This window comes from Macaca fascicularis, chromosome 4 (assembly GCF_037993035.2).
Source record: "Macaca fascicularis isolate 582-1 chromosome 4, T2T-MFA8v1.1".
Lineage (NCBI taxonomy): Eukaryota > Metazoa > Chordata > Mammalia > Primates > Cercopithecidae > Macaca > Macaca fascicularis.
Window position 1 is genome coordinate 96,193,550 of NC_088378.1, and position 26,008 is coordinate 96,219,557.

At 34.0% G+C, this 26,008-nt stretch overlaps 2 protein-coding genes and 1 non-coding gene across 13 annotated transcripts in view; 2 read left to right on the forward strand and 1 right to left on the reverse strand.

Moving 5' to 3' along the window:
* Positions 1–26,008, forward strand: part of PHIP (PHIP subunit of CUL4-Ring ligase complex) — a 131,574-nt gene that overhangs the window by 103,286 nt on the left and 2,280 nt on the right. For 8 of the 10 annotated variants that reach the window (XM_074037596.1, XM_074037597.1, XM_045390258.3 and 5 more), the window contains 13 exons: positions 182–229; positions 2,222–2,333; positions 2,514–2,575; positions 5,016–5,171; positions 6,459–6,579; positions 9,663–9,788; positions 12,662–12,731; positions 13,052–13,102; positions 13,368–13,517; positions 20,913–21,065; positions 21,827–21,990; positions 22,442–22,701; positions 23,195–23,392. In XM_074037596.1, coding sequence (XP_073893697.1) covers positions 182–229; positions 2,222–2,333; positions 2,514–2,575; positions 5,016–5,171; positions 6,459–6,579; positions 9,663–9,788; positions 12,662–12,731; positions 13,052–13,102; positions 13,368–13,517; positions 20,913–21,065; positions 21,827–21,990; positions 22,442–22,701; positions 23,195–23,392 — 1,671 coding nt within the window. The remainder of the gene's footprint in view (positions 1–181; positions 230–2,221; positions 2,334–2,513; positions 2,576–5,015; positions 5,172–6,458; positions 6,580–9,662; positions 9,789–12,661; positions 12,732–13,051; positions 13,103–13,367; positions 13,518–20,912; positions 21,066–21,826; positions 21,991–22,441; positions 22,702–23,194; positions 23,393–26,008) is intronic. The other 2 variants (XM_045390260.3, XM_074037595.1) reach the window with 1 other exon arrangement.
* Positions 1–26,008, reverse strand: part of IRAK1BP1 (interleukin 1 receptor associated kinase 1 binding protein 1) — a 106,441-nt gene that overhangs the window by 5,312 nt on the left and 75,121 nt on the right. The gene's annotated exons all lie outside the window — the stretch shown is intronic.
* Positions 9,898–9,970, forward strand: TRNAF-GAA (transfer RNA phenylalanine (anticodon GAA)). Its single transcript has one exon. It is a non-coding gene; the product is annotated as a tRNA-Phe (tRNA).

The window sequence follows — 26,008 nt, forward strand, 5'->3', positions numbered from 1 at the left end:
TCCCTTAGTATCCACAGGGAATTACTTCCAGGACCCCCATGAACACCAAAATCTTTGCATACATAGGTCCCAGAGTTGATCCTATGGAACCCCCCAATGTGAAAAGTTGACCCTTCCGTATTCATGGATTTCACATCCCACTAATACTGTATTTTCAATCTGCATTTGGTTGCTGATGTAGAATCTGCCAATACAGAGGGACAAATCTGTTTATTGGAAAAATCTGTGTGTAAGTAGACCTGGTCAGTTAAAACCCATGTCTTCAAGAATCAACTCTGATATTTACTGTCAAAAATTGATGAGTGAAGAAATCTGTAAGTCAAGAAGTAGTAGTTAAAATAGATGTAAACATTTTTCTTGGTTTTGGCTATCAGCCTTTGGTACATCTGATTTTTTAAATTTTTCACATACATTACTTGATATGATAAATTTTATTTTTTAAGGACTTGAATTTGCCAACAAATTGCAGAACAAATAATAGAGATCAAAGTTCAGGAATATTCCAGAAGTGAGCTTATAACTTCGGCAAAGTAATATGGCTGACATTGGACAAATCAGAGAGAGTTAAAATGGATGAACGTCATAATTTTCTCATTTGAATATTATGATTTTATTCTAATTTATGGGTTCATATTTTTCTAAAGTTAGTATCTAATTAGTCTTTTATATCTGAGAATATATGCATTCACCTATCGACTGCCATTTAAAATAACATTAGTAATTTTTACTTCAGCCCCTCCTCAGAAATGTTTTAAGGCTTACTCTCAATGGTGGACTTCAGTAGTAGTCCAGGTTCTTTGCTTAACTTTCTTGTTACTCTGCAGATACTGTTCATTATGGTTAGGCACACATTATTCAGTTCTTCCTCTTTAGCATGATGATCAGTCTGTATAGGGTCATAAGATACAGCTTTTTGAAACTCTTCATGTTTACTGTGAAGTTGTGGTGGTGTCAAGAATGCTTCTTATTAAACTATATAGTAGCTTCTTAAGTGTCACTAGTATGCATCTGAGGAACAACTGTCAACAACATGCAGTTGTGTCCTATGAACTTTTCTCCTGGCTCCAATTTTCTTTTTTATCATATTCTTTTACCTTGTTTTTCAAATTTTTAACTAATTTCATGCTGTATGTTTTTATAAACTTTTAAATCCTTTTTGGTAAGAAAAGGAGAACATAGATACTTTTGTCTTTATGAGTTTAAAAATAAAACTGATTCAGATTAATTGCTAACTTAATTCATTTTAACTTACCCGTGTGTCAAAAATGTAGAGTACTTTAATAGAATGCATTATTCAAAAATTACCGGGAGGTAGACATCACCATTTCTATTTTATAGACAAGGAAAATGAAGGTCAAAAATAATTAATATATTCAAAGTTACACAGATACATTATTTGAACCCAAGTCTTTCAGACTCTAGCCTATGCTAGCCACGAGAAAACTCAAGTACTGTGATAGCTGAGGAACAGGAAAGCATTGCATAAAGGAAGTAAGTGACTTACAGTTTTCTTATGACACGGAAGGAACACGAGAAGATTTAGATAAGAAAAAGCCATAGCATTTATAGCTTGTTCAGGTCTTTGGGAAAAAGCAGGTTAAGTAATACGATGACAGCAGTCGGATAAGGAAATAGACACAAGGAGTGTCCTCTGTTTTAAAAAGACTAGTTGTTTTATTTTTGTTTCTTTTTTTGTTTCCTTTTACAGGAAAGGGAGAGTGAGTGAGTATTAAGAGTGATTGAGATGAAGGAAGACAGGTTGGATTTTATGTTGTTTTGTTTAGGACGGAGTCTTGATTGATTGTTGGTTGGGAAAACTTGCTTACAGAAAATAAGAAATTAAAAATAGATTAAGTAATTGTTGAGTAGAATTTACCTAAATTATAATCTTCTTTGAGTGAAAAGTTTGGGTATAGTGTTAATGATGAATTTAAAATGCTAGATTGGTAAAAATGCCTAAAGCAAGTGAATTTCTATATACCTTAATGAAATATAAAAAGTAGAATTGAAAATTGCTAAGTCACACTTCAAGTATGCTTACTAAATACCTTTTTTCTCTTGGTATTGCTGATTGTACTTACTTATTTTTGGAGTGTGTGGTTCACTTTTTGTCTTCTGAAGTCATACAGGCAGTTTAGGTACTTAAAGGTTTACGTTAGGAAAAAGCAGTGACAGCAGCCATGCATTTCAGAATAATGAGATAGTTTTTGTTCTTGGCCAGGTGACCGCTTCAGGTCTGTCATAGATGATGCCTGGTGGTTTGGAACAATTGAAAGCCAGGAACCTCTTCAACTTGAGTACCCTGATAGTCTGTTTCAATGCTACAATGTTTGGTAAGGAAACATTTGTTGTATTTTAGTTCACCTAGGCTTGCTGTGAATTTTTTTTTCCATCTATTAAGAGATAAAGAGACTTCTTTTAAACACAGAAGCAATTATTTTGATAATTGATTTTATTAAAATTGTGAAACAATAATTTAGATTTTTTAATATAATGATTTTTCTTTCTTTAAGCTGGGACAATGGAGATACAGAAAAGATGAGTCCTTGGGATATGGAGCTTATACCTAATAATGGTAAGTGTGTGTTGGGCTTTTTGTGTCTGCATTATGGAGTTAATTTCTTAAAAAATTATTTAAGATTTGCTAACATGCTATCACAGTTGTTGTGAGTATCAAATAGAAAACATTCATTCAGCAAATATTTATTGTACACCTTGAAGTAGGGGAGATTCAGCAGCAAAGAATATAGATATAACTCTTGCCTACTTGGAATTTATAGTCTCACCGGGAAGATTGAAATTAATTTATTACAACAAAATATGAAATTGTTTTATTAATTATTATTCAAGAAAGTGTGCATTTGGGAGGCAGAGACATTTTTGTAACTTTAGCAGACTGCTTACAGTGTAACATGATAGTTAAGAGGTTATGCTTTTGAGAGAGACGGACATCAGTTCATATCCTGACTTGTCATTTTTTATGTGATCTTGGCAAGTTCCATAAAGCCTCACTCCCCAACTTTTTAGGACTCGGCCTTTGAAACCGTCTAAGCTAATACCTTCCTTATAGGGCTACTTTAAGGATTAAATAACATCATGTGTGTAAAGTGCTTATTGTAGAGTCTGACACACACAAGAGCTCAACGAAGATATAATTAATAATGACAATATAACTGTCATTGTGCATATGGCCTGACACATTCGGGATTTAATAATTAGCCTTAGGCAGTGAGTACGACGTCTTCCTTGTACTGAGAAAAGGTCATTGGGACCAAAGCCTGGAGTTTATATATTCTTTCCACTTCATTGCCCATTTTTGTTTGCTTGTAAAAAATACAACACACATACACAATTGCATAAGCCAAAAAGGGATTAAAAGGATATAGTCCAGATTTTAATAATGATTATTTATAGAGTAGGATTATAAAGACTTCATAAATTATTTTCTGTTATTCTATATTGTTTGATTTTTTTAACAATAATATATTACAGGGCGGGCACGGTGGCTCACACCTGTAATCCCAGCACTTTGGGAGGCTGAGGCAGGTGGATCACGAGGTCAGGTGTTCGAGAGCAGCCTGACCAACATGGTGAAACCCCATCTCAACTAAAAATACAAAAATCAGCCTGGTGTGGTGGCATGTGCCTGTAATCCCAGCTACTCAGGAGGCTGAGGCAGGAAAATCACTTGAACCTGGGAGGCAGAGGTTGCATTGAGCCGAGATTGCACCACTGCACTCCAGCCTGGGCAACAGAGTGAGACTCCATCTCAAAAACAACAACAATAATAATAATAACATCTGTTAGCAGATAAAAATAAGATCTTTAAAATACAAAGAGGAAAACATCTAATTTCTAACATAGTAGAAATCATCTTTTATTAATTGAGTTACTCAGTAGTTATTGTATTCCAAAGCAGAGAAAAAATAACTGTTGGAGAAAATAACCCAATCTCATAGACCTCAGAAATGAGAAGATGGTCATGCTGGTAAGCTAAGATTAGTTCTTTGCAGGAATTATCACTTTGAAAATTTAATGCCAATATTATGTGTTTTTATCTCACTGCTAAATTAGAGCTGTTAAAATTATAAAATATCTTAATTTGTAACCATGTTACATGGCTTATCTTTTTGTTTCTCTCGTTTATTAAAAAAAAGTTTAAATTTGAACTCACATTGAACTGTTGTGACTATGATAGCAGTGAAGCCAGTTGGTGTTAGAATGCCTTGGATATTTTTTAAATGAATAAGTGATACTGATTCACTATTTCGTTTCCTACCTAAGTATATTGAAGGGTGGTTACTGTTGTTGTTCTCTTTGGATATACATTCATACGAACCTATAGAGTTTAATTGTAGTTTGTGATGAGAATTTTGATTGTACACAAACAGTGGCATATTTTCAGTGTGTATCTGCCAAAACCTAGTCTAAAGGAAAAATTACCTAACACGTTTCTAGATTTTGAGTTACCGTAACCCTCTAGTGATTCTGTCAGCTAAAACTGTTAAAGATTCAAGCATGCAGAAAGCATACCTTCATAATTTATGAGTAATAAGCATAAACATCATTTGTCAATTTTCATAATTCTCTGTTCCTACATTCAAAAATTGAAGCTTCGATTGAAGTATTTCTAGAAAATGTCACTTTAGTTCAGTTTTACCTTGTGTATAGTTTATCAAAAGTGAACATGGCAATTATGAAGTGATTCAGAAAACTTTGAGATTTGCATATTTTATAGAAATGATTTCTGCACGTGTAGCTTGATTACAGAGCAGATTTTCAGGTATAATTTTGGAGAAGTAATTATTTAGAGAATCGTTTACAGTATCATTTAAAAATTAATTTAAATTTTCGTGACCCTTGAAACGTACTTTCCTGTGTTAAAATAAAGAGTATATTTACCAAATCTATACAAAATATACTTTAATTTTGTGACTATTATTTTTACATTCTAAAGCTAACCTAAATACTAATAAGTTACCACATATTTGCAATGATCTGCTTTTCTATTTCAGCTGTATTTCCTGAAGAACTAGGTACCAGTGTTCCTTTAACTGATGGTGAATGCAGATCACTAATCTATAAACCTCTTGATGGAGAATGGGGTACCAATCCCAGGGATGAAGAATGTGAAAGAATTGTGGCAGGAATAAACCAGTTGATGACACTAGGTAAGTAAAGCAACACATGAGTATAGAAAAAACTGGCAGAATGCAAAGTAATAGAAAAATACTGTTATTCTCCAACAAAAAATTTTTTTCACAATATCCTAAGTCAATGGTTTCAAACATTTTAAGTGGAATCTGTTTTTGAATGTGATCTTAACACAGGACTTAACTATTTAAAACAGTTATAAATTAGGTTATGTTAGCTGAATTTTAGAATAAGGGCCTCCTAGAAGTGCCAGAGGCATCTCTGAAAAATCTTTGTCCTCCACAACCCAATTTAAAACACTTGACATATTCAGACTGACATGATATGAATTCATGGAGGAGGGTTGAAAGCTCAATTATAATTATACGGATAGCTTGTACTGGTCTCCCCCAACTTTATATACACACACAAAAGAGCATCTTTTTAAGGGGAAAGGAGAGGGTATATTAATTGCTTTGCCTTGTTAAAAGGAAAGAAAACAATGACCACAAAACTTGATTATCTGAATTCTGGGCTTCTGAAGTAACTCTAGACTATGTGGTGGTTTGTAGCAACCCTCTCTCTCAGTAAGGAATCAGCTGCAGAGTCCAGAGAGAAATTAACATGAGTAAGAAGAGCTGGATAGACACACACAGTGAGGAATATTCAAATCTGAAGTATTTTATAAAATGCCAACACTTCATAGGAATAGCCTTATAAATACTACCTGAAATAATTTTAGCAATATTTTAGGATATTAAGTATTATATGTGAATTAGCAAAAAAGTGGGAGTAATCCTAACTAGTTATAGTTTTTGCTGTACAACTTTACAGTGTGTATTGGATCAGTAGTATCACTGAATCAAAACTTCTGGGTCTGTTTCCTTTTCTCTACTTGTCTGATATTTCTCAGAATAATGTAAAGTTGAGATAAGGGAATAAGTTTTGAGAAAGTCAGAGGTTAGATTTGAATGCAGTATGTTACAGTGTTAATAATAGAATGGTTTTGTCAAATATAGATTCAAGAATGGCCAACTGTCAATTATGGCAATGTGTGTGTACTTAGTAGGTCTGATATATGTATATATAATTTGTTTCTTTCTCCCAGTAAACCTATGAATACCCCTAGAATTTGGCAATATATATGTAGACATAAGAAAAAGTGAGATTCTTCATGTCAGCTAAACTATATTGTTTGTGAAAAGACAGTGGCAGACTAATGATTATGTAGATAAGGACTTTTTAAGTCTTAATTCAAGTAGAATTCTTCTTGAATTATTTTAAGCATACAAAAATAAATTTACAAACTTATCTATTTATTTTAGATATTGCCTCAGCATTTGTGGCCCCTGTGGATCTGCAAGCCTATCCCATGTATTGCACAGTAGTGGCATATCCAACGGATCTAAGTACAATTAAACAAAGACTGGAAAACAGGTTTTACAGGTTAGAACCATTTGATGTAGCTACTATCAAAGGAAAGCTGGTGATCTTTCCACCCATTTACTGATCTTTAGCAGTGTTTCTCAACTTTTTGTATATATGAATGCACATAAGAATCACCTGGGGATTATGTTAAAATGTAGAATCTTATTCAGTAGATTTGGAGTGGGACTGGAGATTCTGCATTTCTAACAAGTACCAGTAATGCCAATGCTGCTGGTCTTTAGACACTTAAAATACAATTCCTAGGTACAGTTATTCCTAGAGGCTGGAATGATTTTATGCTCACTATCTTTATATTGTATTCTATAAAGCAAGGCAAGTTATTTCATTTTCTCCTAGATAACATTAAAGTATTTATTTGTTCGTTGATTTTTAATAGAATATATAATAAAAATTATGTATTTGTATTATGTATTTTGTTCTTATTTTGCCTATATTCAGCTTATCATTACTTATAACACTGAAATTTGAAAATACTCAGTTTTTCATAGTTGTAGTTTAGCATGAAAAAGAATTAGAATTAAATGGCCCAGGCATAATTTCAATTAATTTTCATTATCTAGGTAATTTTGTTGAATGTCTTTAATCTTCAGTAGGCTTTATAGGTTTATTACCTAAAATGTTTTGTCAAAAAATATGTTTATAGCTTTTAAATAATAGAATCCTGTTTTTAGTTTTAATGTTTCTCATATAACCTTTGCTTAGCAGTCCAACAATTTAATTTGTGTAACATTGCATTAAAACTTTTTGTGACCAGTTATTTATTACTGAAGTCCTTTCCATTATTCTTCTTTTTTAACTTACAGAAGTTTTATTCATATTTTGTACTAATATTTTTCTGTATAAAATGTGCCTTTGGTTCTTTTTATGACTTAAATTTTATTTCCGTATCTCATTGTGAGGGGCTATCCTGTGCCTCTACCCACTAGATGCCAGTAGCAGCCCACTAGTTGTGAAAACCAAAAATGTAATCAGACATTGTCACATGTCTTCTGGGGAGCATAATTATCCTTGATTGAGAACCACTGGAATAAAGAAAACAAATATATTAAACTTGAGTTTCTAAAGATTTTTCTGATCTTCTTAGGTGTGTTTGCTGTTGCTTCCTTGATATTTGTCAAAAAGCGTAGAGATAGGGAGAAAATCCTCTATGCTATGTGGTTCCCAACCATCCCACCCTAAAAGCATTCTTCAAGTCTTTTTCAGTATCAGTTGTTGGAAGTTTAAGAGAAAAAAAAAAAAAATGAAGGAATTCCTAACTATATTCCTACCTTGACCTCTAAATTGCTAAAGATTGGAAGTTAAACCTAGTGCTTCAGAGATGAAACAAGACATGGGTGGGTGAGAAGGAAAGAACTGTTTGTATACATACACTAATTGTTGTACTACAACTAGAAAGATAAGCTGCTGATATCTTCCATTATTGTTGTAAATATCTCACACATTATTCAACATGATAATTGCTAACATATACTATACATAAGGTTTGACTTCCAGTGGTTTGACTTAGATTTTTCAGCTTTACAGTGATATGAAAGGGATATGCATTCAGTAGAAACCATACTTCAAATTTTGAATTCTGATCTTTTTCTGGGCTTGTGATGTACTCTTTCATGATGCTGAGCAATGGCAGTGAGCTACAGCTCCCAGTAGCTCCCAGTCACCCATGTGATCATGAAGTTAAACCGATACTGTACAGTGTATTATGTTGCCATATGATTTTGCCCAACCATAGGCTAATGTAAGTGTTCTGAGCACATTTGAGGTAGGCTTGGCTGAGGTAAAATGTTTGCTAGGTTAACTATATCACATGCATTTTTGACTTAATGGTATTTTGAATTTACAGTGGGTTTATCAGGGTGTAACCCTATCATTAGTTGAGGAACATCTGTATTTCAAGATACATTATATTTTAAATAGGCTTTTGGCATTACCCTAGTTTTGTAGCCAATTTAGGAAAAAAACTTTTGGAACACAATACTTACATGAATTAGAAATTGCCTGTTTTCCAACCTGATAATAAACTCAGTTATCAACCTGAGTTATGTTCTTATTCAATACAATGATGACTTCCAGTACTATTTCACTGTTTAAAAGTTTTTGCTTCTTCCTTCACTCATTGGTGTTAGACTTCTTATAGTTTGTTTCTCTTTCGTGATACTTCTAGTTCAGTCTCTTGTTAAACTATTACTGTCAGTTTGCCCTGCTGGTATTAATCTAATACTTATGTTACACACAGTTTTCTATATGATACACTGAAGATATCTGATTCTGTTATTAGATAGAGCCTTGTGAATCTTTTTGAAATGCAGTTTTTCTTTGTTTCTATGTCCACAGTTACATACAGTGTTTTTTTATTCCATGTAATTGTATTTCTGTTCACAATCAGTAAGATTTTCTAAGTGTTTTCTTCTTTATTATTTTAAGTCAGGCCACATATTAGATAATATTCTCAAAAGTTGTCCTTGGATTTTTATTTACTTTCAGAAATAAAATTATAAAACTCCAGATTTTATTTTAGCATTATCAGTTAAGTGTTCAGAAAATAATTCTCATTTAGTTAGGTTTCTTGGTAAACGAACATGCAATATTTTTATAGTTTTGTATCTCATAAGGTGGCTGTCAGTTAACTTTTCATTTGTATATGTCATTTGATTACCAATAATATAATTAGATTAAAATTACTTGTTTCCTTTTTTGTTCAGAAGTCAGGGGTCTTTATTACCAAAAAATGATAGCATACATGACAAAAATATATAAAGCCAAAACTTAAAAACTCTCCCCTTTCTACTCTCCTGCCACTCCCCATATAGATGTTGTCCCTCCCAAAAAGAGGGCATTGTTAATAGTCTGGTGTGTTCCATTCCAGACATCTTGTATGCAAATACATAGTTATGGTTGCCCCTCTTTTTTTCCCCTAACACAAATGCAGTTATGCTTCTTTGAAAATGACTTTATAAGACCACTGGTTTTTACGATTGGTTTAGACTGAAATTGAAAAGTTGGAATGTCTTGGTTTTAAATGATGTACACATATTTCTAAATATAAGGAAGTTAAAACTTCTATATTTTGTTTTTTTAAGGCGGGTTTCTTCCCTAATGTGGGAAGTTCGATATATAGAGCATAATACACGAACATTTAATGAGCCTGGAAGCCCTATTGTGAAATCTGCTAAATTCGTGACTGATCTTCTTCTACATTTTATAAAGTAAGTTATTTTTTCATACGTAATTATGATAGTTTTAATAATTAATGGCACTATAGTTCCTCTTAAAATAGAAAACATACTGTTTGTAAAGAGGAAACGTTTATGAGTAGCCAAAATAGCTCAGTTGGGAGAGCGTTAGACTGAAGATCTAAAGGTCCCTGGTTTGATCCTGGGTTTTGGAAGAAACAGGTCATTGGCTAATAATAAGAATGAAATCATAAAAGCTGCATTACCATTGTGTTTTAAGGTTAAAATTTTTTTTAAAAGATTCTTTTCGCAATCTAACTGTTAGACAATAATAACAGTAAAGATTTATTTAACATGTAATGTTTTACCTACTTTAACTTTTCTAACCCAAGTAACAATCTTACAGGTGGAAGAGATTTATTATCTGGAATTTTGAATTGAGGAAACTATGGCCTATAGTGGTTAACATGTATAAGGTTGCACAGTAAATGAGTGTCTGCCATCTGATTTGAGAATTTTTCATCCTAGCAGTATATTGCCCCTGTCAAGTATATTAACAAGTATTTAAGTAGTCCAGCAGGAGACTAAATTTAACTTTCATGATTCTAGTTCAAAGTCAAGGTTAGTTCCTCATTGATCCCATAACAAGAGTGATAACCACTATTTATTAAGGCAGAAGTACTTTCCCTTCCTTATCTTAAGGATTTTATGCAGTCATACAATGAATTGAGCCTCCTAAATTGAAGGCAGAGAAATGAATTCTATACTTTGTACAAAGACTGCTGTGATTCCATGTTGTTATTTTGAATTTTTTTTTCCTGGTTGAGAAGTAGTAACAGCATTTTAAAAGCTTACTTAGCTGTTATCAGCTTTCATTTTTACATAATGAAAACTTCAGGATTATTCAGGTTTTTTTTTTTTTTTTTTTTTTTTTTTAATAAACATCCCTGCTTCATTCTCGTTAATGGACATAATCTTTGAGTTCCGTTTTGATTAATGTTTTTTAACTGAGAAATGCAGGTCATTTCAGTATAAGAAAACACCAAACATAATTAGTAAGGTCAATTTTGTGCCCTTTCTCTACCTTATTCTCTAAGATATCTATTGCTTTCCAATGGTTTGGGGGCCATTATTGCTATGCTTTTGTTTTCTGTATTGAAATTAGTAATTAAGCATTATCCTCCGAAGACTCTTATGTCTGTAATTTTTTGTGTTATAACTATGTGTAGGTATATCTGTTTTTTTCAAAGAGAATCAGTAGAACTACATGAGATACCATATTCATATTTCAGTGAAATAATTTAGATGAAAATTGTTAATACATTTGAAATAGTCTATGAAATGTATTTCTTTCAAACAGCTACTTTGAAAGGTCTTTGAAATCAGATTCATGAAACACTTAAAGCATTTGTATTGTATATTCCTAAAAATAAATCCGTGGCATTTTTTTTAGATGTGTATAGTTTGTTTAGAAATACTTTTTTTAGCAGATAGTTTTCAGGATATTAAGTATTCCTTGAAATTTTAATTATACTTTTTAATTGAGTTATTTGGCAAAATTTCAAGCAATTGATACATACAAAGTAATATAAAGGGTGCTTGGAGGTAGTATTTTTATCCTCTTACTACAGTTTCATAGGATAGATAAATCTGTAAGAAACTATAATACAAGGAAAACTGTGACAAGTTATAAGAGAATTGTATAGAAGTTTAGATGAGTGTAGGATCACTTTTAGTTGTGATGATGGGGATTCAGATACAGGGGAGGAGAAGTATGTTAAGAAGACATTGTATTCAAGGTAGATATTGATAGATTAAGGAAACGTTAGATGAAAAGAAAGCCATTCCAGGGATAAGGAGCAGCATGAGGTAGGGAGGTTTAATTAAGGGTAATATAAATTGGGTGAGGTAGACAGTAATGAGTAGAAGTCACAGTAGAGATACAGTGCTATAAATTTGAGTTGGGGCCACATCATGGGTGGCCTTGAATGCCAATCTAAGGTTTTAGACTTTTAAAATATGAGCTCTGAGAGCAAGGGGATGTTGAAAGTATTTTGACATGAGAATAAAATGTTTTACACTATGCCTTAAAAATGTTAATTTGACTGCAGTGTCTAATTTAATTGATATAGAAGAGACAAGAAGCATAAATAGCAGATTGACTGCTATATTTGACCAACTAAGAGTTGATGAGGGCTTAATTTATGGAAGTGAGAAAGGGACAGATGCCCAGACATACTTGGGGATAGAGTTCACAGCACTTGACCACTAATTGGATTTATATGGAGGAGGAAAGGGAAAGAATAATGAAAAACCAATATTCCCATTACTGTAAGAATGGTATGTTGTTTAAGAAAAAATAGAGAAAGGAACAAGGATATCTGGGGAGCCACTATTAAGTTTAAACATGTGGAATTTTAGGTTATGGTAGAACGCTCAGGAGAAGGGTTAGGACAGATTGCAGGAATTTTGGAATTCATTTACACAGATAAACCACCAGTATGTAAAGTTATCAAAGCAAAAGGTACAGTGTCAAGAGAAGATGCGTAAGAACAGAGTTTTGGGAAATACATTTAAGAATGAAAGAAAGAAAGTTGGAAGACAAGAAATATATTAGCTGTTTGAAGACTGAGGAATGGAAGAAGCACAGCAGATACCTAAGCAAAGACTGGGAGATGAGACTTGGGTTTGGTGTAATGATATAGTCAGGCCACACTGAAAACTCTACATAGAGTGGAGGGGTCAGGGTTAAATGTGTGTGCACACATTATTGGAGTAAGCCAATGCAGGAGAAAGCAAGCCTTCAGCTTCTACTTTTATCTTAAAATATGGTTTTAGGAACAAATTTTTAAGGAAAAAATTATCATGGCTGTAGTCTTACATTTTAACATTTCCTTGTTATGTAGGGATCAGACTTGTTATAACATAATTCCACTTTATAATTCAATGAAGAAGAAAGTGTTGTCTGATTCTGAGGTATGTAATATTTCATTATGATTACTATATTGATATTCTCTGTATAAAAATAAATTTACATATTATAGTTTTCAGGTAAAAGCTGTTGTGAAGATTATTTCTTGTCTAGTGTAGTTTAAAACAAAAACTGGCAGTAGAATATTCTTCTTAGAGTTACAAAAAAAATTTTTAATGGGAAACTTTTTAATGAGTCAGTAAAGTGCCCCAGCATATACATTACAGTGTTCCAGTGTGTAAAGGAAATAATTGCTAATTAATCAACTATAAAGTATAATGACATTTAAAATGTTTTATGAATCTGATAAATTCTTGCCTCAAAGGAAGAAGAGAAAGATGCTGATGTGCCAGGAACTTCTACTCGAAAAAGGAAGGTAATATAGTTTTAGTTTTAGCAGGAGTACTTTATATGAATTAAAATGTATTAAGAGCTTTCTTTTTTTACTCTTAGCATTTTAAAAGACATTAAGTATGTTCAAATTAGTTTCAATTACAAAATGTATGTTTTTTAGAACTTTGTGAATATTTTCTTTTGTTTGAATTCTTGTGTATTACCCAATTATCTAAGACTGCATTAAAAGTACAAATTTTATTGTATAAGTGCTCTTTTATTAATATATTTGAACACTTTTATCGCAGGACCATCAGCCTAGACGAAGATTACGTAATAGAGCCCAGTCTTACGATATTCAAGCATGGAAGAAACAGTGTGAAGAATTGTTAAATCTCATATTTCAATGTGAAGATTCAGAGCCTTTCCGTCAGCCAGTAGATCTCCTTGAATATCCAGTAAGTGTTTTTGAAAATATTTTCTTTACCTGTCAGTTTGCTACATATCTTTTACATGACAGTTGGCTATTTTAGTTACTTTTTATGATTATTGTTCATTTCTTTATTATTTTATACATGTTCTCATTATCCATTTGACTACATAGAGAATCTAAATTTTGAATAGTGTGGTAAAATGGAAGGAGCCCTGAACCAAGACACTGTAAGAAATGGGTTATTCTGTTCCTACCAGTTGTGCAGCTTTGAGCTAGTCCCTTAGTTTTCTCATCTGAATTTTTTTTTCTTTTTGTCTTCCCTACACTGATTCTATGAATTTATTATGGCAGTTATCTAGGAAAAAAAAAATAATGCCTACATCCTTACAGGATTATGGAGATGTAAAGAGAATATATAAAAATAATTTTTAGGCCGGGCGCAGTGGCTCATGCCTGTAATCCTAGCACTTTGGGAGGCCGAGGCAGGCAGATCACAAGGTCAGGAGATCGAGACCATCCTGGCTAACATGGTGAAACCCCGTCTCTACTGAAAATACAAAAAAAAAAAAATTAGCCGGGTGTGGTGTCGGGCCCCTGTAGTCTCAGCTACTCGGGAGGCTGAGGCAGGAGAATGGCGTGAACCCGGGAGGCGGAGCTTGCAGTGAGCCGAGATCCCGCTGCCTGGGCAACAGAGCGAGAGACTCGGTCTCAAAAACAAAAGCAAACAAAAAAATAGTTTTTAAATGTGAAGCACTGTATACAAATGTAAGGTGATATTATTGTATATATTTAGGTATGCCAATGTATAATCTTTATGGAATACATGGTAAAAAGAGCTAAGTAAACATGATCCAAGTATTTATTTTGGCATGCAATCATAGCAATCTAAATTTAGCGTAGAGTGATTTCTCATCCCTTTAAAAAATAATTAAATGCTATATAGTTCAGGGGCCAGGTGCAGTATCTCACACCTGTAATCCCTGCACTTTGGGTGGCCGAGGCGGGTGGATAACTTGAGGCCAGGAGTTTGAGACCAGCCTGACCAATATGGCGAAATCCTGTCTCTACTAAAAATGCAAAAATTACCCGGGTGTGGTGGTGGGCACCCGTAATCCGAACTATTCGGGAGGCTGAGGCAGGACAATCGCTTGAACGTGGGAGGCGGAGGTTGCAGTGAGCCGAGATGGCACCATTGCACTCCAGCTTGGGTGACAGAGTGAGACTCTTGTCTCAAAAAAGAAAAAAGTTATGCAGTTCAGATAGCATTCATGGTTTGAAATGAAAATAAAAAATGTTTTATAAGACATCATGACCTAGATGTGGTATCATTGGACATCATTATCTTATCCCTTTAAAAAGTAATTAAATGTTATATAGTTCAAGGGCTGGGCGCAGTGGCACACACCTGTAATCCCAGCACTTTGGGAGGGTGACGTGGGCAGATCACCTGAGGTCAGGAGTTCAAGACCAGCCTGACCAACATGGTAAAATCCTGTCTCTACTAAAAATACAAAAATTAGCCAGGCTTATTTTTGTTCTAACTTACAATGATGAAAATAGAGAAACTTCATCAACAGATAAATATCAGAAAATGACTTTTTTCGTGTCATTTAAAATACCAGAAACATAGAATGTTAAATGTGGAAGAGAAATCTTTAATTCCAGTGACGTGATAAATTGAGCTAATTAGAACCTCACCTTTGGGAAAACCTAGGACTGAGCTGATGCATGAATGTTCTGGCTTTCATTTCTCTCTGTTTTCACAACTTACGGATTTCACTTTGGTTCTTGCAAGCTCAGCTATGTATTCTTTTGAAAAATAAATTGCTGTTTATTCATTGTTTTAGGCATTTGTATTCTGGGCTTTACACAGAAAAGAAGGGATAGAAATAAGACAATGTTTTTATTCTAGAGGCACAAGTATTAACACTATACAGAGATAATTGAGTCCTTGGGCAGTGGTGAAAAAGGAATTTGGAGCTGAAACCCAACCCTAAACCAGAAGTATTGAAGAACTGCACCCTGAATGAAAATAAGAATTGAATAATTCCTTTCACAACAAAGAATGTTTTCCCCAGTGGTTCTAATGTCAGAGAGGAGAAATTTTCCTAAACGTACGCTATACATGGACTTAGAATCCAAATTTGCACTACCCTTGTGTAGAAATCCATTATGGAAAAAAAGTTAATCCTTAACTGAATGAACTAATGATTAAAAACACACACACACACACACACACACACACACACCCCTATATAAGGGACTGATCTACCATTATAAGATGACAGAAACAACCAATGGAAATATTAGTAACCTCTCCCTGAAAATTTGAGTAATAGATTATTCTGAATTACTATACTTCATTAAAAAAAAGAGAGATGACATTCATTGTAAGATTATTGTTGTTATATGTACCACCAAGAAAAAAGAAATGCTGTGAGTTAAACTTTGATAGATAATTTTGGTTAAAGGAATAAATGAAAGAATAAGAAACATGGGGTAAAGTATGTTATTTGAGAGGAAAAGAGGGAAGACATATTAAAACCAATTAAATAGAATCCTGGAAATGAAATGTATAATTACTGAAATTAAACTTACCGGACAGTTTTAAAAACAGATTAAAGAGATAGTAAATGTAAAGATCTAAGCAAATTCTATAGAATCCCACACAGAATGATAAAGAGATTGAGTGTGAAGGAGAGAGTAAGAGGTAATGGTAGATAGAAAGAGAAGGTCCAAAGTATGTCTAACAAAAATTTCAGTGGAAGAGAATAGACAGAATGGGAGAGGAGAAATATTTGAGGAGCTAATGGCCAAGAACTTTTTTTTTTTTTTGAGACAGAGTCTCACTCTGTCACCAGGCTGGAGTGCAGTGGCTCAATCTCGGATCACTACAAACTCTGCCTCGTGGGTTCAAGCGATTCTCCTGGCTCAGCCTCCCGAGTAGCTGGGATTACAGGCGCATACTACCACGCCAAGCTAATTTTTATTTTTTTAGTAGAGATGGGGTTTCACCATGTTGGCCAGGATGGTCTCGATCTCTTGACCTCGTGATCTGCCTGCCTTAGCCTCCCAAAGGGCTGGGATTACAGGCGTAAGCCACCATGCCCCATGGCCAGGAATTTTCTAGAATTGGTAAACATTTGACAAACTATGATTCCTGATCGGGATATACAAGAAAAAAATCTTTACCTAGAATAAGAGTGAAAAAAACTCAACAATTGAAAGTCAAAAAGAAAATATTAAAACAGTCAGACAGAAAAAATGGAGGCGACCTGAGACTGCTCCAAGCCACTCGCTTTACTGATGTTGAACTGAGACTCACCTTGCTAAGATTTATAGACAAAGCTGTTTCTTGCTATTTATTTGTGGCTATTTATAGACAAAGCCACAATGGGAACCCATATCCTTTATATCCAGCGCACCAGTTATATGTGATATTCTGACAATAGGCAAATGAATTTTTGTAAAGTTCACTTTTTAAACTTGAGGGAAATATATAAGAATGCAGTCATCTTTTACATATTCAAAATAATGAGAACAATATTTAGCAAATATTTAGAACCTGTCCCACCAGCTGAACGTGTTAGCCGATGAAAAGTAGTAGAAATAAGAAAAATGTAATCTCTTGCCTAGGTGTGTTTTGTTAATTACTGTCACAGAAGAGAAAAAGAAAACTTTGGATACCAATCTACTTTTTATAATTCAGAATTAACTGTATCATCCTTACTTTAGTGGAATATTTAAGGCAGATCACGCATTTCATATTTCACCTTTTATATGAAAATATTAGTTCACATTTTGAGTGTAATCAAATATTCAAAGCAAGATGTTAAAAATTAAATTTTTGATGGAAATAAATGGGCTTAATAATCTACAGCTTTCATGTATTCAATAGAATTGTATTGAGCAGTTATCATGTACTATACTGCATGGTGGAAGGCCAGGATGTGAGCCAAGAAAAATTAAGTATTCTACATGAATTTTACCCAAAATATTGCAAAACATTTTAAAAAATCATTTTTATATTTTGCCCAAATCTACAAAGTTTGTAACGCCAATAATGTAAAATCTCTAAGAACTTGTTAACTAAAGAGCCCACCTCTAAATAATCTATGGATTAAACAAATCTCATGGGGATTAAAAAAATGTATTGAACTCAATTAAAATAAATTCAGTGTATCAAAATTTGTAGGACGCAGTTAAAGCAATGCAGGAAAATTTCTAATACCAAAGTGTACTAAAGAATACAGCAGAAAAGGAGAAGTTTCAAATCAGTAATCGAAGATCACTGCTCAAGAACCTAGAGAAAGAAGAGTAAAATCAACCAAAAGTAAGCCAACAAAAGGAAATAATAAAGAGCTGAAATCAGTGAAACTCAAAAAAGAAAAACAATAGAGAAAATCTATAAAATTGGAAGTTGGTTATTTGAGAAGATCAACAAGATTGACAAGCCTCTGTTAAGATTTACAAAGCTATAGAGATGACAGATTGTTAATATCAGGGATGATATAGAGCATATCACTATAGACCCTGCAAATACCAGAAGGATGATAAAAATAAATAATACTACAAAGAATTATACATACATAAATTTGGTAACTTACATGAAATAGACCGATACTCAAAGTATAAACTACCACAACTCACCCAGTATGAAACAGGTAACTCAGTAACCCTATTAGGGAAATTTAATTTGTGATTATAAGTTTTCAAAAAAGAAATGTCTAGTCCCGGATGGCTTCACTGGAGAATTCAACCAAACATTTAAAGAATTAACACAAATTCTACACAGTCTCTTCCAGAAGATAGAAAAACTCAAATTCCCAACTCATTCTATGAAGGCCAGTGTTCCCCTGATCTCAAAACCAGACAGTAACAGTAGAAAAGAAGAAAAAAAACTAACCAAATAACAGCAAATAGAATTCAGGAATATATTAAAAAGTGATTTTATACCATGACCAAGTGCTGTTTATTCCAGAGATACAAGGATGGTTGATTATTCAAAAACCAGTCAATGTAATCCATCATATTAATAGGCTAGTGAAGAAAAATCTCATGATTATATCAAGTAATATAGAAAGAGCATTTGACAAAATTTCACACCCATTTGTTCTATGAATGTGCATTTTGGTTATGGTAAAGTCAGTGTGGTCACAGGAGGAAATGAAAACAAGGCTTGGAAGGAAAAAGTTTATTATACTGAAGATTCCCAGGCCGGGCATCGTGGCCCACACCTGTAATCCCAGCACTTTGGGAGGCCAGGGTAGGTGGATCACTTGAGCTCAAGAGTTTGAGAGACTAGCTTGAGCAATATGGCAAAACCCTGTCTTTACAGAAAATACAAAAATTAGCCAGGTTCTGTGGTGTGCACCTGTAGTCCAAGCTACTCATGAGGATTGCTTGAGCCTGGGAGATAGACATTGCAGTGAGCCAAGGTCACACCACTGCACTCTAGCCTGGCAATAGAGTGAGACCCTATCTCATTAAAAAAAAAAAAAAAAGTAAAAAAGAGTCCCAGAAAAGTAGGGGGTTACCACATGCCACACAGGGCCACAGGGGAAGTGCTAGGTTTTGGTTGGGTAGGAGAGACCAAAACTAGGGAAAAGCTTAGAAATCATTTATTGGGGTTTCTGCAGGAAATGCCAGGCAGGTCACAGTTAACAGCTTATTTTTGGCTAGTTTGAATAATTCCAGTGGGCTCTGAGGCACACGTATCTAGTTGTCTGGTCCTAGCCCTGGGATGATTTAAAATGGAAATACTGGCTTAGTGTGTGAGAGTGAGAAAAGGAGCTGACTGTGGCTTTATACTTGGGATTCATTGGTATGTATATGAAAGACATGTTCTCAGTGGAGCCCGTCACTAAGAATTGACTGCCCCAGGAAGGGGCAGTCTTTCCTCAGGTCTGTAAGGCCCCCCAGGTACCAGGTCATCCTTGGCCCTGTGAATAGATGGCAAATAGACAAATGCAGAATCTGAAGAAACAAGACGTTAATTCATTATAAAACCCCTAAGAAAACTGGGAATAAAGGAAAACTTCCACAACTTGATAAAGTACATCTATAAAAAACCTACAGCTAACATCATGTTTACCAGTGACAGACTGAGTGCTTTCCCCCTAAGAATTAGGAATGATTGAAAAATGTTCACTCTCACCACTGCTATTCAACATAGTACTGGAAATTCTAGCCAATGCAATAAGGCAAGAAAAGGAAATAAAAGGCATACCTATTGGAAAGGAAGAAATAAAAATTTGTAAAGGCAGTAATCCTGCCTTATATGGCACCTTCTTCAGGGTCAGACATATTTGATCATAATTTAAACTTGATGGTGCAAAGTCAAGTTGTTATACTTCAAAAAATATAATCGCATACTGAGGGACTATTGAAAAACTGCAGGCCAGATGTGGTGGCTAATGCCTGTAATCCCAGCACTTTGGGAGGCCAAGGCAGGCAGATTATTTAAGTCAGGGAGTTTGAGACCAGTCTCAGCAACATGGCGAGAGCCCGTCTCTACAAAAATTATACAAATTAGCTGGGCGTGGTAGCGCCTGCCTGTAGTCCCCGCCACTTGAGAGGCTGAGGTGGGAAGATTGCTTGAGTCTGGGAGGCTTAGGATGCAGTGAGCTGTGATGGCATCAACTGCACTCTAACCTGGGCAACAAGCAAGACTGTCTCTCCCAAAAAAGGGGGAGTACAATACTCTTTGTCCCTGCTTAAAAAAAAAAAAAAAAAGCATATTCTGATAATTTTAGAATTATATACCATATTATGATGATTTTCTGTTGCTCTTTCACTTGTGTGTTTTTATTGGTTCCAATCTGTTACCTAATTTTATACTCAATTGACTAGGTAGACACCTCAGGTGACATGCATAGACTTTGTGACAACTATTCACATTCGTTAATTCTTTATTACTGCAAAGCAAAACTCCCAATTGTAGTACTGAAGTTGAGATTACTAGAACTTAGGTGTCTGCATAAATGGGATGCTGGCATACTTCCATCATTTTTATTTCCTTAAAGTTACAGTTGTATTTCAGTGCGTCAGACCTTTAGAATTTATAAGTAGTATAAAGTTTTGAGAGTTTCTTTCAAACTTTTGGTTGTAGAGCTGGGCTTTTTCCTTACTCTTTTACTTTCCCCTTTCCAGTACAACTCCATCTCCCAAGTCTCCAGTGAAAAATTAATAACTTCTGTGTTCTTGAATAAGAAAATTATTGTTGATTGCAATATAAGGGGGAGAGTATGAAATAAATTAGAATTATTAGAAAAAAGGAACTCTTGATAAGGGGAACAGGAGTGATTATTAAGAGTTCTAGGACTTATAGTCATCATAAAAATCCTGTGCAAATCCCTGTGCTGAGAAGTGATGCTTTGTGTAATAATAATGGTAACACCACCTATTTTCCCTCTCCTAGGACTACAGAGACATCATTGACACTCCAATGGATTTTGCTACCGTTAGAGAAACTTTAGAGGCTGGGAATTATGAGTCACCAATGGAGTTATGTAAAGATGTCAGACTTATTTTCAGTAATTCCAAAGCATATACACCAAGCAAAAGATCAAGGGTATATAATTAAATTTTGTTTATGACTAGATTGAGTTAGAGGAGTATGTTAAATGACTAAACGTTGCTTTACTTAAAATTTAGGTCCAAGTTACCTTTGTTATATTCTGAATATTGTCCCACTGGAAAAAGAATTTATACCTTTCTACTCAGCTCCTTGTATGACATAACATTTATGTTATCTTTGATGTCTGGTAATGGTGACTTTTCTTGAAGTACTGTGATTGAATAGATAGGTGCAAATTGTCCTGGTATGCACCAGAGCCATCTGGCCTTGACTTTTCTAGCTATTATCTGCCTTATGGAGCATTTTTGTGAATGATTTTTACAAATAAGTAAAAATATAAATATAATTTAAAACTCTTTGACCAGACATAACATCACAAAGCAGTGCTATATAGCAGTGAAATGAGAAAGAAGAGATGCTAGTCCTAGGTAGAAAACAGGTTGAAACCTTTGGGATAGTTTCAGTGTAATAGAGTTGACAATAAGGAGTTTTGTCTGTATGAGCCATTTGAATTTAGAGTCAGACTTTTCTTAAAGAATCTCAAAACTTGAAAGATTTCTGTTCTAAACACAAAAATATTTAATTGTTAAAATGCTTCAGTTTACCTTTTCATCAAAAGATTAGGAAAAAGGATGTCAAAAACAGTATTTAAATTCTAAATAGTTTTTACTGGAAAAATATTTACATTACAATATTTACTGAACAAAGGTATTTTCCTCCGAGGAATGTTTGAACACTTTTCTTTTCCCTCACAGATTTACAGCATGAGTTTGCGCCTGTCTGCTTTCTTTGAAGAACACATTAGTTCAGTTTTATCAGATTATAAATCTGCTCTTCGTTTTCATAAAAGAAATACCATAACCAAAAGGAGGAAGAAAAGAAACAGAAGCAGCTCTGTTTCCAGTAGTGCTGCGTCAAGGTATTTAATTTCTTTTAAATACCACTAACTGATCTATAACTTTCATCTAAATGATAGAACTTGGTGTTTTTTAATACTTCCTTTACTATTCCCTATATTACAGAATGATATATTTGACATGCAAGTTCCTATGATGTGGACGATTTTTAATCTTTTAACTAAAGCTATACTAGTGTAAGTGCTTAAATTCAAACTGCTAAATCTATACAGTAAAACAGCATTTTTAGGATAGTGATGGCATCATGCTTTCCGTCATATAACTTTAGCATTTACAGCGATCCTTCACTAAATATTCACTTTCAAAGGCTCACAATCATATGAAATCCACTACAAATCTCATATTTTAACATATTTCATAATAGTACAAATATTGAATCCAACAATATTATAAACTGTTTTATTCATTCATATAGAACTATAAGAGTGACTGACAATACTATTTTATTTACAGCCCTGAAAGGAAAAAAAGGATCTTAAAACCCCAGCTAAAGTCAGAAATCTCTACCTCTGCATTCTCTACACCTACACGATCAATACCGCCAAGACACAATGCTGCTCAGATAAACGGTAAAACAGAATCTAGTTCTGTGGTTCGAACCAGAAGCAACCGAGTGATTGTAGATCCACTTATCACTGAGCAACCATCGACTTCTTCAGCTGCAAAGACTTTTATTACAAAAGCAAATGCATCTGCAATACCAGGGAAAACAAGTAAGACTGACTTTCTAAATTGTAATGTGTCTGATGATTTTCTTAATTTAAGTTTTTACTTTGCCAAATGCAGTATATTGAGTTTTAGTAATTTCTAGCAGACACTGTTGTTTTTGCCTTCTTTATTAATTTCCTATTAAAAAAAGTTTTTAATAAGAAATTGAGATTTACGTCATTATAGACTAATGCTTAGAAATGACAACTCTGATCTAAACTACTGAATTTAAATCATAGTACCCACACTAGCTAGCAATTTGCCAAGACTTGCCTTCGTAATTTTGAAATGATGGGACAGCTTCTAAAAGGGCTGAAACTATTAAGAGTTTCTAGCTGGATATGCCTTTTTCCTATTAGAAAGTAGATTTCCTAAGAAAGCTTTAAGCATCCTTCAGGTTTTGTTGTCTTAGCTAATTCAAATAATTCAGGTTAACCTTTTTTCTTATCTTTAGGTTCAGTAACTCTTAATTTTTAACTTTTTGTTTATTTGTTTTAGTACTAGAGAATTCCGTGAAACATTCCAAAGCTTTGAATACTCTTTCCAGTCCTGGTCAATCCAATTTTAGTCATGGCACTAGGAATAATTCTGCAAAAGAAACCATGGAAAAGGAAAAGCCAGTCAAACGTAAAATGAAGTCGTCTATACTCCCAAAGGCGTCCACTCTTTCAAAGTCATCAGCTGTCATTGAGCAAGGTAAGGTATTATTTCTATCTTTCAAGATACAGTAGATCCTTATTATAAATGATGCTTTTGTTGGAATCAGCATTTATATCCACTTTTCAGGTTACCCACTTAAAAGTCACACATCTGTATTAGTTGATAAATTTACTGCAGTGAGCTATTATTGTGCCACTACACTCCATCCTGGTAAACAGAATGAGACCCTGTCTCAAAAGAAAAAAAGAAATTTATCTTCGAAGTTTAAATTAAATAGGATATAGTTAACCCAATGTAGCATTCTTCACTTTTGTAGAAAAATGTTTTAAGTAAATATTGGATCACAAAACTACTTATTTTTCTAGACAGATTTTTATTAAATAATAATTCATTGGGGTTGTCTACAACTGTAGAGTACAACTTTTGACATGTTACACTTCAAGTTCTTTCAGCTTCGGGTTTTTATTGTAAAGTCTTCGTGTTTGAAAGATGAAGAAAGTAAATACTAAAATATGCCATTGTGACATGTTAACATAATATGGCTTCTTGGCAGCAGACAGCCTAATAATAAGCATTTTGCATCATGACTTTCAAAGTGTTTCTTAAGACATTTCTTCATTGTTGTCTTTAAAAACCTCTGTCAAAATTTAATTTCTCTACTGAAATCTTATTTTGGTTAATGGCATTGGGATCTACCCATGTAAACTTAAAATCAGGGAGTCATCCTAGCCTTCTCTTCAGCAACTGAATCTCTTCAACAGCTTTTTGTTTTTGTTGTTTCTCCTTCCATAACATCTCTTAAATCTATTCTCTCCTCTCCATTCTCACCGCCGTGACATTATTTCAAGGCTTACATAATTTCTTGCCTGGACTATTTTCCTAGTTTCCTAACTAGTCTTCCTGCCTCAGTTCTCAAACTCTTTCTTAACCAGTCCATCTCCCATATTGCAGCCAAAGTGATCTTTTCATTTCTCTCTAGCACATGTGGATGTGTGTACATACATGCAGAGAAAACCCTTCCTTGCCCTCAAATCATATATGGAAACATTTTTAATTTTTTGCCTGTTACACAAGACTCTCTGTTACTTGGCTCTTGCCTAACATTCCAGGTTCTTTTGCCTTCTTTCTCTCTTTTGTATCCCAGTCATCCTAAACACTTAGAAGTTCCTGAGTCTTTGTTCTTGTCTTCTTTGGGGGGGATGTCTTTTTTCCCTCCTAGTTTAATGGTCTGTTGCCTTTCACGTCTCACTTAAAATATCGTCTTTAGGAAGTCTTCTCCTGGCTTCTTTAGATAGAATCAAGCACTTCCATCCTTTTTTTTTTTTTTTTTTTTTTTTCCAAAGACAGGATCTTGTTCTGTCACTCAGACTGGAATGCAATGGCCAGATTTCCATTCACTGCAACCTCCGCCTTTCAGGTTCAATCAATTCTTCTGCCTCAGCCTCCCATGTAGCTGAAATTATAGGTGTATGCCATAACACCCGGCTAATTTTGTGTTTTTGATAAAGACAGGATTTCTCCATGTTGACCAGGCTGGTCTGAAACTTCTGGCCTCTAGTGATCCACCCCACTCAGCCTCCCAAAGTATTGTGATTTCAGATGTGAGCCGCCACGCCCAGCCAAGCACTTCCATCTTTATGTCCCAGAAAACCCTGTTCATTACCTTTGGTGGTACTTATAATACTGATCAGGTTATTCATTTTCACTTGTCTGTATCTCCAGAAGAATCTGAGGTTAATGTGATTACTCATTTTTAATGCCCATTATATAGAAGATAATTGTTTGAATAAATAACGAAAATACTTTGCATATGAATGTTTCACATTTTTAATATCTGCCCCCTTTCTGAACTGAATTTAGAGTTTGAATAGTATATTGGCCTTCCTTGCTGCTTTTTATTCTTGAATCCTAGAGAAATCAAATATATATGATGAATTGGTTCTAGCATTATGATAGCGGAGGTCTGGTCTCATAGTCCATTTGATTTATAATGTTTGAGTATTAGAAATACTGGAGTACTGGTACTGTATAGAAATATCATTATCTATTAGTTAACATTAACAGAGATTTATTATAAATAATGACACCTAAATTAACTGTCTAGAATGAAGCAGTGTTGTCTAGTGGAATATAATACAAGCCATATATGTAATTTTAAATTTTGCAGTCACTATGTTTAGTAAAAATAGGTAAAGTTAATTTTAATAATATTTTATTCCATTGCATCCAAAATGTTATTTCAGTATTTAATCAGTATTTTAAAATATATACTGCTTTAGTATTTAAATTGAAATTTAATTAAAAATTTAGTTCCTAAACTGCGTAACTTTTCATGTGCCCAGGACAACACAGTTCAAGATCAGTGGTTTTTAAACTTTTTTAAAAAACTTCTGAATTCCTTTTTAAGAAAGCTGCATTCATAATCTTTTTACATTATATATTGCTTTATAAAGTTGATAAGTCCTATAGTCCCTGTCTAAGAAAAATGTACATAAACATATTCATACAAAATTTTGGACCATTTCAAGGGATTCATGTAGTTCTTAAAGCCTATCTTCTGTAGTAGGTACATGTGCTGGATATTTAGAACCCGTGTAGTCATAATGTAAAACAAGAGGGATTGGCAGAATCCCTAGGCAGTTTACATGTCAG